General features: G+C 34.7%; 1 protein-coding gene across 1 annotated transcript in view; it reads left to right on the top strand.

The window, feature by feature from the left end:
- The window catches only part of CIP2A (cell proliferation regulating inhibitor of protein phosphatase 2A), a 34,332-nt gene extending 23,364 nt beyond the window's left edge, over nucleotides 1-10,968 (top strand). Inside the window, exons 13-21 of the mRNA XM_029939258.1 lie at nucleotides 95-213; nucleotides 2,760-2,955; nucleotides 3,431-3,505; nucleotides 3,602-3,712; nucleotides 6,056-6,252; nucleotides 8,339-8,452; nucleotides 8,697-8,779; nucleotides 9,510-9,649; nucleotides 10,663-10,968. Of these exons, the coding sequence (XP_029795118.1) occupies nucleotides 95-213; nucleotides 2,760-2,955; nucleotides 3,431-3,505; nucleotides 3,602-3,712; nucleotides 6,056-6,252; nucleotides 8,339-8,452; nucleotides 8,697-8,779; nucleotides 9,510-9,649; nucleotides 10,663-10,833 (1,206 nt within the window). The 3' untranslated portion in view covers nucleotides 10,834-10,968. The remainder of the gene's footprint in view (nucleotides 1-94; nucleotides 214-2,759; nucleotides 2,956-3,430; nucleotides 3,506-3,601; nucleotides 3,713-6,055; nucleotides 6,253-8,338; nucleotides 8,453-8,696; nucleotides 8,780-9,509; nucleotides 9,650-10,662) is intronic.
- Nucleotides 10,969-13,535: the final 2,567 nt, after the last annotated feature.

Here is a 13,535-nt window from a genome sequence, read left to right as displayed (position 1 = left end):
TTATTTTGTGATTTAACTCTATTTACTCATCTTGCTCTAAAGAACTTGATATCATTCTTTCTGCCTCTTGTTTTCTGGTGTCTAATTTACTTAGGATCCACGCCTGATTACTCCCTTGGCTTTTGCTTTAACGTCAGACAATAGAGAACAAGTACAGTCTGGACTGGGAATATTGTTGGAAGCTGCTCCACTGCCAGATTTTCCTGCTTTCGTGTGAGTTGTCATCTGCAGTGTATCTCTCGTGGCTCTGGAGTCTCTGTGTGTTTTTGGTAGTCCTCAATACAGATAGATTAGAAAATTTGTGAATTAAAGACATTGTAATAGGCAGTCATTTTTCAAGCAATTAGAAGAAAACTTCATTCCAGTAACTGAAATGACCAGGTGTATACTCTGGGGGAAAAGCTAGATTCAGGTGGTTAAATATGTTATCCAGGCACTATGCCTCTGTCTCTCAGCTGCTCTGTCAACATAGTAGCTTCCGAACCATGCTTTACATCCTATCAGTTTAGTTACAGGCTAGAACAAGCTTTTCCTGTGTCAGCTATATTCAAAAAAAAAAAAAAAAAAAAGGTTAAAAAGGCATTTAGGTTAGATGTGAGGAAAAACTTCCTCAGCTTAAGGGTTGTAGGTAACCACAGGATTGCCAGAGAATACGATGAGAATCTGCTCTAAAGGATTAAACAATAAAGAACATAGCTTTTAGGACTAAAAAAACCCAACAAAACAGAAAAGAAAACAAAGAACTTTCCAAGTTTAAATGATACATCTAAGCCTCAGTCTCATTGACCAGATCTGGGTCATTTACAGATACCAAGGGCCCAGCTATAAGAACTATGTGGACTGAAAGTTAGGTGCGGTGGGAGTGTTCCTAAAGAAAAATTTTGTGCTTTTTTTTCAGAAAATGGAATAAATAATGGCCAGGCAGAATTGTCTACTATACTCATTAATTTCACACATTAAGAATATTTGCTATTATGTTTGAAAAAATTGAGAATATCGGTATCTCTGTAAACTAAATGGTTAGCCAAATGTCCAGTTGGGTTATACTTTAACTTAAAAAAATGTAAGTGGCTTGGGGCGCCTGGGTGGCTCAGTCGGTTAAGCATCCAACTCTTGGTTTCAGCTCAGGTCATGATCTCCTGGTTCATGGTTTCAAGCCCCACATCTGCACTGTCAAGGGCAGAGCCTTCCTGGGATTCTCTCTTTCCCTCTCTCTGCCTCTCCCCTCCTCACTCATTGTCTCTCAAAAATAAATAAGCTTAAAAAAATATTTAAGTGGGTTATATAAATGAATTTGCAAAAGTGGTTTGAATAAACTGAAGCAAGTTGGTAAATAGGTAAGACATTTATGTATACCAGGGGTCTGAAAACTATAGCCAACAGGCAGGCTATAAATAAAGTCCTAATGGAACAAGAGCATAGCCATTCATTTTCACGTTGTCTGTATTTTCTGTGTCTGCACTCATGCTACCGCATCAGGATTGACTAGTTGTAACTATTAAGCCTATGTGCTAACCTCTGATATTTCTTTTAACTGACTTAGCAAGCTCATTTTTCAGAATTAATAATTTAAATAATTATAAATTAAGAGATTAAGAACTATAGAGAACAAGACCACATGATCAAAATTGCCTTCATTTTGTAGTAAATATTTTTAAACAAATAAATGGACAAATAGAGAGTTTCTCAAGTTAAAAGAGAGACGTGGTCTGTGGAGCTGCTTCATTCTGTGGCGGCTTGGTTGCTCCAGCAGTGGTAATCTGACATGAAGGAAAGGCCCCGCGCTTCAGAATGGAAAGCTTCAGCTTCCCTGAAAGTGGGAGTCTCATCCTCTGTCTCTGTATGTGAAACCCTCCTACCACTTCTTCATATCTTGGCTGCCCCTTTCTTACTAGTGTTGTATTAATTTCTCTTTTGACACTATCACAGGTATGCAATTATTTTTTTATGTTTGTTTTTTCCTTTGTTTACATCATCTTAGCTTAATAAGGTGAATTATATGCTGGGTGGGTGGGTACATAAGTAGGTTTTTTGGTGTATATTTGTTTTATTTAGACATTTAACAAACCTCTCCTGAGGGCCAGTAATGTGCAGGGCCTCTAATAGGCATTTTTGATACTGCAGCAAATTAGACCAGGAACCTCTGTCATGGTTTACATTCTAATTGGGATGCAAGTTTAAAAAATTAAGTTTCATAATGTGCATGTTACTATGGTTGGAAGGGCCTGTCTGAGGAAGTGAATTTCAACTGAGACCAGATGATAAGAAGGGCCAACCCCTTGCACATCTCGTAAAAGAACAGCTCTAATAAGGAAGGCCCTGAAGCAGGAACAAGATATGGTAAATAGAAGGGGCCAAATGGAAGTTAGGTTAGTGAGAACATACTGACTGAGAAAGGACTAGACTGAAGGACATGGGTAAAGGACAAGTGATGTGTCCACAGTAAGAAGAATGTTCTTACTAATAGCAGTAACACTGTATTTAAATTTTACAAATAATCCACAAACACCAGCTCGGGTGCCTCCAAACCAGAGGTGGAGCTGTCATTATAAAGGGTTGTAAGTTTTTCCTCTGGCAAAGTTTTAGGATATTTGGCTTCAAAATTTGGCTTCATCTTGAACTCCAAGATTATTTCAAAAATATGTAAAGGCTTATATTCCCAAAAAGATTCATTGTAGAGATTCCCTAATTCTATACTAACTTTGTCTTTTGCTCTTTTTTTTGTAAGCCTTTCTTTTTTCGTTTTGATTCCAATTCAGACTTGGAGAAAGCATAGCAGCAAACAATGCCTATAGACAACAGGAAACTGAACACATGCCCAGGAGAATGCCGTTACAGTCATTCAATCACAGTATTCCGACATCGGTGAAATGTTTAACTCCTCCACTTTTGAAAGCTAGAGTTCCTGGATTGAACATTGAGGAATTAATAGAGAAACTGCAGGCTGGAATGGTGGTGAGTGGCAACTAGCCATTATAAATGGGATTCTGCCTGGTACATGCCAACTAAATAAGAGCCCTGATTATTACATTTATTTAAACAACTTTAGGTGCAAATTTGAGCAATGAAACCTTATCTTTTAATATGAAATAACAATATTCTGAAAGTTTGGAAAGAAAGGAAAACATTAGCCATAAAATTCCAACATTTTAGCACAGCAATCATTTTTCCCCGTAGTCTTCCCCAGTCAGCCCACCCCCAACTCCTCTCTCCTCCCCCATTAAGAAATATATCCCACAAGCATGTCAGTTCCTACACAGATACTCTTCTGCAATAACCAGTTACTGAAATGTTTGTGAACCACCTGATAGGACGTTCATTATTTTTACTTTGTTACTTATTGTTTTAATGATTTAGTTTCGCCCTAGGTATTTATTTTTTTATTGTGTTGAATGTGAAAGTTTTCTGATTTTTGACTGTTAAAACTTAGGTAAAGGATCAGATTAATGATGTGAGAATATCTGACATAATGGATGTATATGAGATGAAACTGTCCACATTAGCTGTGAGTACAAGCTCATTTTGACTACATGTAACAGTTACGCTTTATTTAAGGTGTTTTCTGGTAAGTGATAAAGATTGATGGTATGTTTTCTTATAGTCCAAAGAAAGCAGGCTACAAGATCTTTTGGAAGCCAAAGCTCTAGCCCTGGCCCAGGCTGATCGGCTGATTGCTCAGTATCGCTGCCAGAGAACTCAAGCTGAGACTGAGGTGTGGACAATGTAAAGACCTAGCTGATAAGTGGAAAAATAAATGAAGTCGTTCATGTACAAAACTGTAGTTATATTTTTGTTACTGTTTGAAGTAAACTGTTCTCCGCATCTAACATGACTGTTCCCTCCATCTTGCTTAATTTTGGTCACAATGTTGTCTTCTGATTTTCTTTCTAACCCAATGGATATCCTTTTCCTATATACTTTAATTTATGAGCTTTCTCTCCACTCAACCCTTAAATACTGGGTTTTCCCAGCGTTATGTTTTAAGCCCTTTGCTCTTATCAGGTGGTCCATGGTTTCAGTCATTACCAGAATGTTAATGCCACCAGTTTTATGTGCGGAGCCAAGATCCTTTTTGCTAAGTACTAAATGCTTCCTGTGTAACTCTGTTTAAAAAATAGCAAGTACTTCCCATTCATCGTAACCAATCCTGAACTCCTCAACTTTTTAAAAAATGTATTCTTTTTTGTATGCTGTTCTTAAGGGTTTTCCAGACAAGGAGCCTGGAAGTCACACAGTTTATTTTCTGCAGTGAGTCCTTCACCAAATCTGGTTGTTTCTACCTTCTAAATATTACTTTTTTCTGCCTTGTCTCTGTTCTTGCCACTAACTGCTCCAGGTCAAATCCTTCATTTTTTATATGAAATCATAGCAGAGCCTCTAGTAAATCTTCCTGCCTTCAGTCTGGAGCCCTCTTCTCAACCACCCTCCATATGCATCCCAAGTCATCTCTCTGTATTTTGATCCACCCTCCCTTCTTCCCCTACAGTGAGCCCTGAGGCTGCAGTCTGATTTTATTGCTTCTGTATTAAATACTCCCGCAGTGGTTTATCATTTTACTCGATCATTTAAATTCCTTAGTTTGGCACACAGATTCTCACTACTCACTCTGCATCTCCTTGCATTTCCACACATTCTCTGCAGTCAGCTGTATTAGATTGCTTTGCAGTTTTCGTATGCAGTTCTGTTACTTCGCACTTGACGTACTCATAGGTCTCCCTGTCCTTGTACTTGCTCCGCCACGTCTAGAACACTTTTCCTCTTTCTCTGCCTAACTCCTCATAATCCTTCAGATTTTAGTTTGCCTCCATTTCTTAGGAAGCTTTCTCTGGTCCTCCTTCCCACACGTGTGAAAATTGTGTAACCCTACCTTCACCCTTGATGTCAGAGACTGTTTCTGTACCTCGGGGCCCCAGCAAGCACCACACTCAGATGTTCAGAAAGTCCAGCATTGTGTCGCGTGCATATATGTTCATAATGTGCACATTAGTAGTGAGAACTTACTGCACTAGTATGAAATTTCCTAACGGATGAAAACGGCATCTCAACAGTTTGATATCATTTATAACGAATTGTAATAAAGTCATTTGACTTTTGAGACCTTAAAATCAGTGACACATACAATACCTTTAGCGTCTTGAGTACAGATATTTTTTTAAATTTTTTAAAATATGAATAAATAGAACCATGTGCTTTCCTTTTGACATAGATTCATTTATCTTCGCTAATGGTACATTGAATTTATCATAAATTCCAATAAAAAATTAGGGATGTTAAAATCATTTTGTCCCCTCCTAACCCATAGCACATTCTTATATTCTATGTCTGTTGAGCATGTCTTGGATTTTATTGGCGAATTTAATGTTTTACTCATTTTACTGGGAAGGCTTATATAAAAGGCTTTATAAAAAAATAATAATGGGGTGTTAAATGTTTTATAGACTGTCAAAAATAGAGAAGGGCTTAGGTTTTTATCTGGCATTTCAAAATAAGAGTATTTTTCAGGCTAATGAGTGGTGGGGAAAGTCACTTCTCATTCTAGTTTTCTGTTTCTTTAATGTTTCATGTCACAAATACTTTCATATTAAAGTATTAAATTTCATATTAAATTTAGATTGTATTTCCTGACTGTGCTAATTTTAAGTATTTATTAAACATTTGTGATATAGTTAAGATCTTATTCTTAATTTCTACCTGAAATGGAAAAACCTGATTTATGTAAACTTTATGGTTTGGTGTCCTTGGCTAGCCCCAAGGACCACACTTACCCTTTTAATTGAGTACTGTATGTAGAGCTACCTTCATATAATTTATAATTGCGTTCATGTCCATGAATCTGATCATACCAAGACTGTTTGGTCAGAACAATCTATTAAGTAAAAAACTATAACAGTGTCAGATTGATTACAACTAGTTAAATAATAAGTATGTGTGACTAATAAAACTTTACATAACCCAGTAGATGCTAGCCTATTAGATATTTGGTAAACCTTTTAAATGGTAGAAACTGAGCATATTCGATATATGGTAGAAAAGTCTCTGTTCTGCTTTGTGTTAGGCACGGACACTTGCTGGTATGTTGAGAGAAGCTGAGAGAAAAAATGAAGAGCTGAGTGTGTTGCTGAAGGCTCAGCAGGTTGAATCAGAAAGAGCCCAGAGTGATATTGAGCATCTCTTCCAGCATAATAGAAAATTAGAGTCTGTGGCTGAAGAACATGAAATACTCACAAAATCCTACATGGAACTTGTTCAGAGGTAAATGAATAAAGTAAAAGTTTCTGTGTAAAATTAGAATCTAGAACAAACACAACATTTTTTTCCTGTGGCCCTAGAATTCTTTTGTAAGCATTCCTGTGTTCTGATAATTCCCTAAGTTAAGTAGTTGGTGGGAAACTAACAGGTAAATGAAGTATTGCTTATACAAACTGAGGTCACAAATATGGGTCTTTTTGTTTTTTTCCAGTTGACTCTGCTTCTTTCATGTAGCCATGCAATCATTAGTCATCTGGATGTTAGCACCAAAGCACAAATTGAGTCTGCTTTGTTCACTGACAAATCCCTAGGGCCTGAAACAGTACTTAGTTACCACAGTTTGTAATAAGTTGAACCATTTAATGGGCCATTTCTGCAGATCAAGTGTGTTGAATATTAACATTTGTATAGTATTCAGCCTAATCAAATGGAAACTCAGGTGTTAGTGTTTAAATCATTGCTTAATCTGTTGTCAGTATTTCTCCTTAATGTCATTGAATATGGTTTACTTATATGTGTGGAATATCTGTGGAATAAATTCTTATAGGTGAATTGTTGGTTAAAGGGTATGTGTCTTCAAATTTTTGTTGGATTGCCAAGTGTCCTTTCAAAAATGCTACAATAACTTACATGCCCCCTAACAAAATATGAGATTGTGTTTTCCTCCTTTGTTGAAATTTTTATCTTTTAGGTCAGTTTTAAAACTTCTGAAATATAAGGAAGATGGGAAAAATTTATGTTTTCTACCAAATGATAAAAATTTAAAGACTCTGGTTAGCTTGTTCTTTAATTTATATTAGAAGATTGGTTAAGATTCGAAAAAATGTTTGTCTATGCTATTAACATAAAGATACAGAAAATTTTAACTCTACAAGGTCCAGGTCCATGTGCTCATTTGCCCATCAGTAAAAATGAAGGTTGGGAAATGTATAGCATCTAGAAAATTTGTGATGCTAAATATCCCAAATGGGCTATTTTCTCCCAACAACTTTCTCCTAAGTCTGACTGTTTGAGGCAGCCCTGACAGAGTGGACTATTGTTGTTAAATCAGGGTGTGAGAAAAAGTAAGCAGTGGTGCCAGAGAAATATGTGGTTTCCAGGACCTGCTGATGTTTCAGATAATAAGAGGCCAAGAGATAAAACTCCTGCCGTAAAGGGCCAGACAGGTAACAGATAATGAAACTGGCTGGGGGAAGATCACTTATAACGGTAGGACTACCTAAACACATTCAAATTCAGAATCGTATATATTTTTTTAAGTTTATTTATCTTGAGAGAGAGACAGAGTGTGTGAGCATGGGGTGGGCAGAGAGAGAAGGAAAGAGAAAATCCCAAGCAGGCTCTGTGCTATGAGTGCAGAGCCCGAAGCAAGATTCAAACTCAAGAACCATGAGACCATGATCTGAGCCAAAACCACGAGTTGGATGCTTAACCAACTGAGACACTGAGGTGTCCCCAAAATTCAGAATTTTAAAAATTGTGTGGGACAGATAAAACACTTCTGGCCAGGTTTGGCCAGTGCCACTAGTTTGTACTTGGTGACATGAAAAGGACATTTTATGCTTAGGATACTTGGGTGTTGAAAGTATCACTTTTTGAAAGTATTTCTGTGTTTCCTTTGCAGGTGTTATAAGCAGGACTATTAGATGCAGAGCTCTAATGAGACCAGAGAAGTTTATTGTCCTCAACCCTTTGTTAATTTGACATATTATGTCCAAGAAGCTAATCAATGATGGCAGACTTAAGTTTTATTTTTTAACAGACTTCATCCTTTTATGGAAGTTTTCAATAAATCCTATATAGCAAATTATGTAAGGCAATGTTATCTGTAAAATAAAGCTCTGTATCCATATGAGGTAAATGCCCTGCACATTTTCTTTTCATAGTAAATAGTACCTCCTACATCAGCCCAAACAGATCTTTAATATCTTTTGCAGTTATTCTAACTTTCTTTGTGTCCTGCTTGTTCATAACATTTCTTTCCTTCAGTGTATGAAGTTTGATTCGAAGAAATAATAAAAAGATACACATTATTTTCTTCATCGTATGTTTGCTTCCATAAAAATATCAGCTCGTCTTGTCTTTTCAGGAATGAAACCACCGAAAAGAAGAATAAAGATTTACAGATGACATGTGATTCTCTGAATAAACAAATCGAGACAGTGAAAAAGTTGAATGAGTCATTCAAGCAACAAAATGAAAAGTAAAATCTCTAGTTCTTAATTCTAATTATTTTGGATTTTTCAAAAATAATGATTCCCTTTATTTATAACATTTTTTACAGATAAATTAATAGAATTATAACTTATTTTAGCTATAAAATATATATTTGGAAAAAATGTAAAGGTGATTATTGTTTTTATTAACTTGCTCTTAAAATTCTTTTTGGAGAGAAAAAGAAATGAAATCTTTCCTTGATGTTTTCTTTTATATTTTTAAAATTTCAGAACTATTGCCCAATTAATAGAGAAAGAAGAACAGAGAAAAGAAGTACAGAATCAGCTAGTAGACAGAGAATGTAAGCTAGCAAGTAAGTATCTTCTTACTTATAAATTGTCTATATTTTAGCATATCATGTATTGGAAGAAAAATCAAAGCATAAATGTTTTTATTTTGCTTTTTCATTATTTTCTACTTCTCTCATTGTTTTAAACCTTAAATCACATTTTAAACAGCTCTCATTTTCTTGCCATAATATTTTACAGACCAGTTTAGTTAGACTGATTAAATTGAAAAAGCAATATATTATTTTAAAATCTGGGCGTTAAGGAAATGATTCTTTTTAAAATGAGTTTTAAAAGAACGTAACAGCAGGTGGCAGTGCTAGGTAACTTTCAGTGATCAGCTTCTCAGTACAGTACTAGCTCTGAAATCCACAAAAACATTTTTGTTCTAACTCACACTTGCCTTAGAATACAGACATCTGCCTATATAATGTTTCATACTTTTCTCCCTCTCTCTCCTAACCCTCAAGCTATGAGGTTTATCTTTCTCCTCCTTACTGTATATATAGTAGAAACAAAGGAAAAGGGAAAAACATGAAGATTTGGCATTTTCTGTCAAATACTGGCATAGGGGAAGAATTTTATGGTGTTTTTTATTCATCAAATACTGTAAGACTTTTATTTCCAGCAAGACATTTCTTCATATTCCTGGTTGTCGTTTTCTTGCTCTAATTACGTAGTGCCTAATAAACTTTTTCAGAGTAACATCAGTATAAGACTTCTGGGCATAGAGCTGACTGTTTGTTTGTTTTTAAGACATGCAACAAAAAACAAAAGTACAAGAAGAAAAGATTAAGCTCTTGCAAAAAGAAAAGGAAGATAAGGAAGAAACCATTGATATCCTTAGAAAGGAATTAAACAGAACAGAACAGATAAGAAAAGAATTGAGCATTAAGGTAATCTTGTGAGTTCTCATTTATAGTAAGTAAATAAGTCTGATTTTGTGAAAAAAGTGAATTTGGGTAAATTAAAGTTCTACTTAGTAATTTTATTAGAAGATATTACAGTCTTAAAATTGACAATTTTGTTATAAAGACTCTCCCACAATGTGAAAACCTGTATTTCCTAAAATCACCAAAACTTTATTAAATATATATTGTGTGCCAGCACATACTGCTTTTAAGAAGGCAAAGAATACAGAAAGGGATTCCCAATTCTGGATGCCACATACATCCACATACATGATTGTTTATAGCTGCATATCCATTCTTTTAGGGATGGTAATAATTTAAGCAGTTCATATTCAGAACTTTATAATTTGCAAAGGACTCTTTGAAACATTTTTCTCAATCATCCTCTCTAACACATATATTAATATATGTCTCAATAAATATTTTCAACCTACAAATGAAACTGAGTCTCGAGTTACCTGCTCAAGGTCAGTCAAAAGCTAAGTGGAACAGGAGACTTCTGCAGTATTCTGAATCTAAGTCTAGTGCTCATTCCACGTTGTCCTGGTTGTTTATGTGAATAGCCCTTTCCCATATGCTACCAGGAAGTTGAGAACAGACTAGGATTGAATGACCATTTGAACAACTACAGAGCACAAAGGACAGAAGAGGCATAAAATTTAATGCCATATTTACTGATTTCCTGGTTCTCTTTTAATGTTGGTTATCTTAGTAGTGATTAAATTGTAATGTGTAGTATTGTCTGCCAAATTTTAGCTGCTAATATTGACTTAAAAAGATACATTGAATGTGTCTTTCCAATTTGTATTATTGTTTAATAATTACTTATCTTAAACTTACCACATAATTTAACTAAAATGTAATAAATATTTGTAACATGTCTTTTGACATAGTTGTTTTACAAATGAAAATTAGAACATCTTAAAATACATGTGAAGGGAGGACATGCTAAGTTGTTTGTTTTCCTTAACTCTTCCCTTCTTCCCCCCATTCTTTAGGCTTCCTCCCTAGAAGTTCAGAAGGCCCAATTAGAAGGTCGTTTGGAAGAGAAGGAGTCACTGGTGAAACTTCAGCAAGAGGAGTTGAACAAACACTCTCATATGATCGCAATGATCCACAGTTTAAGTGGTGGGAAAATAAGTCCTGAAACTGTGAATCTCAGCATATAGACGTTATGTGCTCACCTTCCCCGGGAGGCGGGAAGGCGGTCTGTGACTCCGGAACAGAGGCAGATTGTTGTCTAATTATTAATTTAGTAAAGGACCTGATTTGATAAATGTTTTTATTTGGTCTTAAAAGTTTTACTTTCTGTTTCTGGCTTTTATTGCTTAAAGCTTTCTTTGGTTCTTATGTTAAAATATTCTTCTTGACCTCCATTATTGTTTTTCTAAGGTTTTCCATTTTCTTATTTTTAATTTATTCTCATTTGTGATTAGATTTTAAATCAAACTTTCTTGATTTAACAATCCTAAAGATTAATACATTGAAAATACAATTGTTAGTATAAAAAGAGAAGGCATGGTATTGCCTGGGAAGTTTTTTTCTAAATAATACAATAGAAAATTCAGTGAATTTAAAATAATTTTTTTGCTGCTTTTAAAATACAAGATACGGTACCTGGGTGACTCAGTTGGTTGAGTGACCGATTTGGGCTCAGGTCATGATCTCGTGGTTCATGAGTTCGAGCCCCTCATCCATCTCACAGCCATCACCCTGTCAGCACAGAGCCTGCTTCACATCCTCTGTCCTCTTCTCTGTGCCTCTCTCCCACTTGTGCTCTCCCCCAAAATAAATATATTAGGAAAAAAACCATGAAAATAAAATACAGTAAGATATAAGGTATTAGTCCTAAATTTGAAAAAAATATAATGAATAGTTACAGAAATAATGTATGAAAATTAGACAATATCTCATGTGTTAAATGAATACAATTGTCACATAAAAAACACTATAATTTGTAGAATTATGAAATAGCCTTAATTTTTAATCTTTTTTAAATGTACCATGTTAGTCTGCCCATATCATTTCCAATCAGTTGTGAATTCCTATTGATTTGTATCAGGATAACTTGGGTTCCACCCTTGCTACATATTCAGAAATCTATTTGTTGTTGATTCTAATGACCATTGCGTTTAATATATTGCCTTTCATTTAAATAGTTTTTAATTTGGCCATTTAATTTTAAGGCATAGGTTAAATATCCTTATACATGTATTTCTTAAATACAAGGAAATTTTTCAGTATTATTCATTTGAATCAAATGTTTTAAGAGACACTTAAGAAAAGTTTTTATATTGATATTTTTGTTACTTTTATTGCTACATTTTACAACCATTAATTTTGCCTGGTGTTTTCTTCCCTATTTATATCTTCCTGTGACTTAAGTAAATTTAGATTTCCTTCTGTTTTTCAACAATAGTATACCTGAATTAATCTTTAGAAATTAAATATATTTTCATAATTTGCCAATTACATTAAGTGTCAAACTATAATAGTTTTACATACTTAAATACATTTTGTATAGTTATGCAAATTTCAAAAAGAACATTGTACAGAGTAACACATTTTAGATTGCTACTTGTTCCATAAGGGGTACATTCTATTTCTTTTTTGAAATTGCATTTCAGTTTTACTTGAAAAAGTATTTAAATGGATAAATATGACTGAAGAACAAAAGGGTCTGTAAAATGGAAAAAAAAATTCTATAAAATAAATATATAAACCAACCAAAATCTCTAGGGAAAATCAAACTTTTTACTTTAGACACCTTTAAGACACTGAGCCTAGCCCAGTACTGCCCAATAAAACTTTTTACAATGATGTAAATATTCTGTACATTGTTCTGTATCATAGCCTTTAGCCATATATGATTGTTTTTTAATTTTTTAATATTTTTATTTATTTTTGTGAGACAGAGAGAGACAGAGCACAAACGGGGGAAAGGTAGAGAGAGAGGGAAACACAGAATCTGAAGCAGGCTCCAGGCTCTGAGCTGTCGGCACAGAGCCCAGCACTGGGCTCCAACTCATGAACCATGAGATCATGACCTGCGCCGAAGTTGGATGCTTAACCGACTGAGCCACACAAGTGCCCCTGCCACCTGTGATTTTTGAGCACTTAAGGTATGGGTAGTGCAACTGAAGAATTACAATTTTAATTGCCATCCTGCTGGATTATTCAGATCTAGTCTATTCTGACTTAAACCACTCAATTTGCCTATTCTTAGAGACCTGTATAGACAGAGATTCCATGTATTTTTTAGCAACCTTTTTTTTTTTAACACTATCGTTTTACTGTGTTGTTCCTGATCTCTTTTCTCTAAAGAGACAAAATTGTACGTCAGCTTTAAAGGTGAGTACTAATCGACATCCACTTCATTTCTTCTGTTTATCCTACTCTTTCTGTCTCTTACAGCATCTTTCATATTGTTGCTATCATTTTTCTTAACCTTAGTATGTTGAGTACTTTTTTAAGCAAGGTTGAGCCACCATCATAGTCAGAGTTTTACAAATGATTTCTGTATATATATGACCACTTCCTAGTAAAGAAAATAAAACTAAGTAAATGGATCATCATATTAGAATTACTCAAATTCTCTTTTAAAAATTTTCTATGAAGAGTTTAACTGTACATTACACAGTTCTTGGCATTGACATTGGCCACTTGAACAGGTATGAACTTCTCTTAAAATTTGGCTGAGTGAAGTTTGTACTAAACTGCCTAATGTCAGGACAAAACCAAATACTCATTAGAACTTAATGCTGTGTTTTGGGGGAAGATTGTCAAATTGTGTCCTTTTAGTTATATTTATTTGTTATAAAGACTAGTTATTTATATTAAGGATGTAATGAGACTGTCTGCAGTTAAGACT

Source organism: Suricata suricatta, chromosome 5, assembly GCF_006229205.1.
Source record: "Suricata suricatta isolate VVHF042 chromosome 5, meerkat_22Aug2017_6uvM2_HiC, whole genome shotgun sequence".
NCBI classification, from domain to species: Eukaryota; Metazoa; Chordata; class Mammalia; order Carnivora; family Herpestidae; genus Suricata; species Suricata suricatta.
The sequence above is the reverse complement of the archived record's forward strand: the minus strand, read 5'-3'. Positions and strand labels throughout refer to the sequence as shown.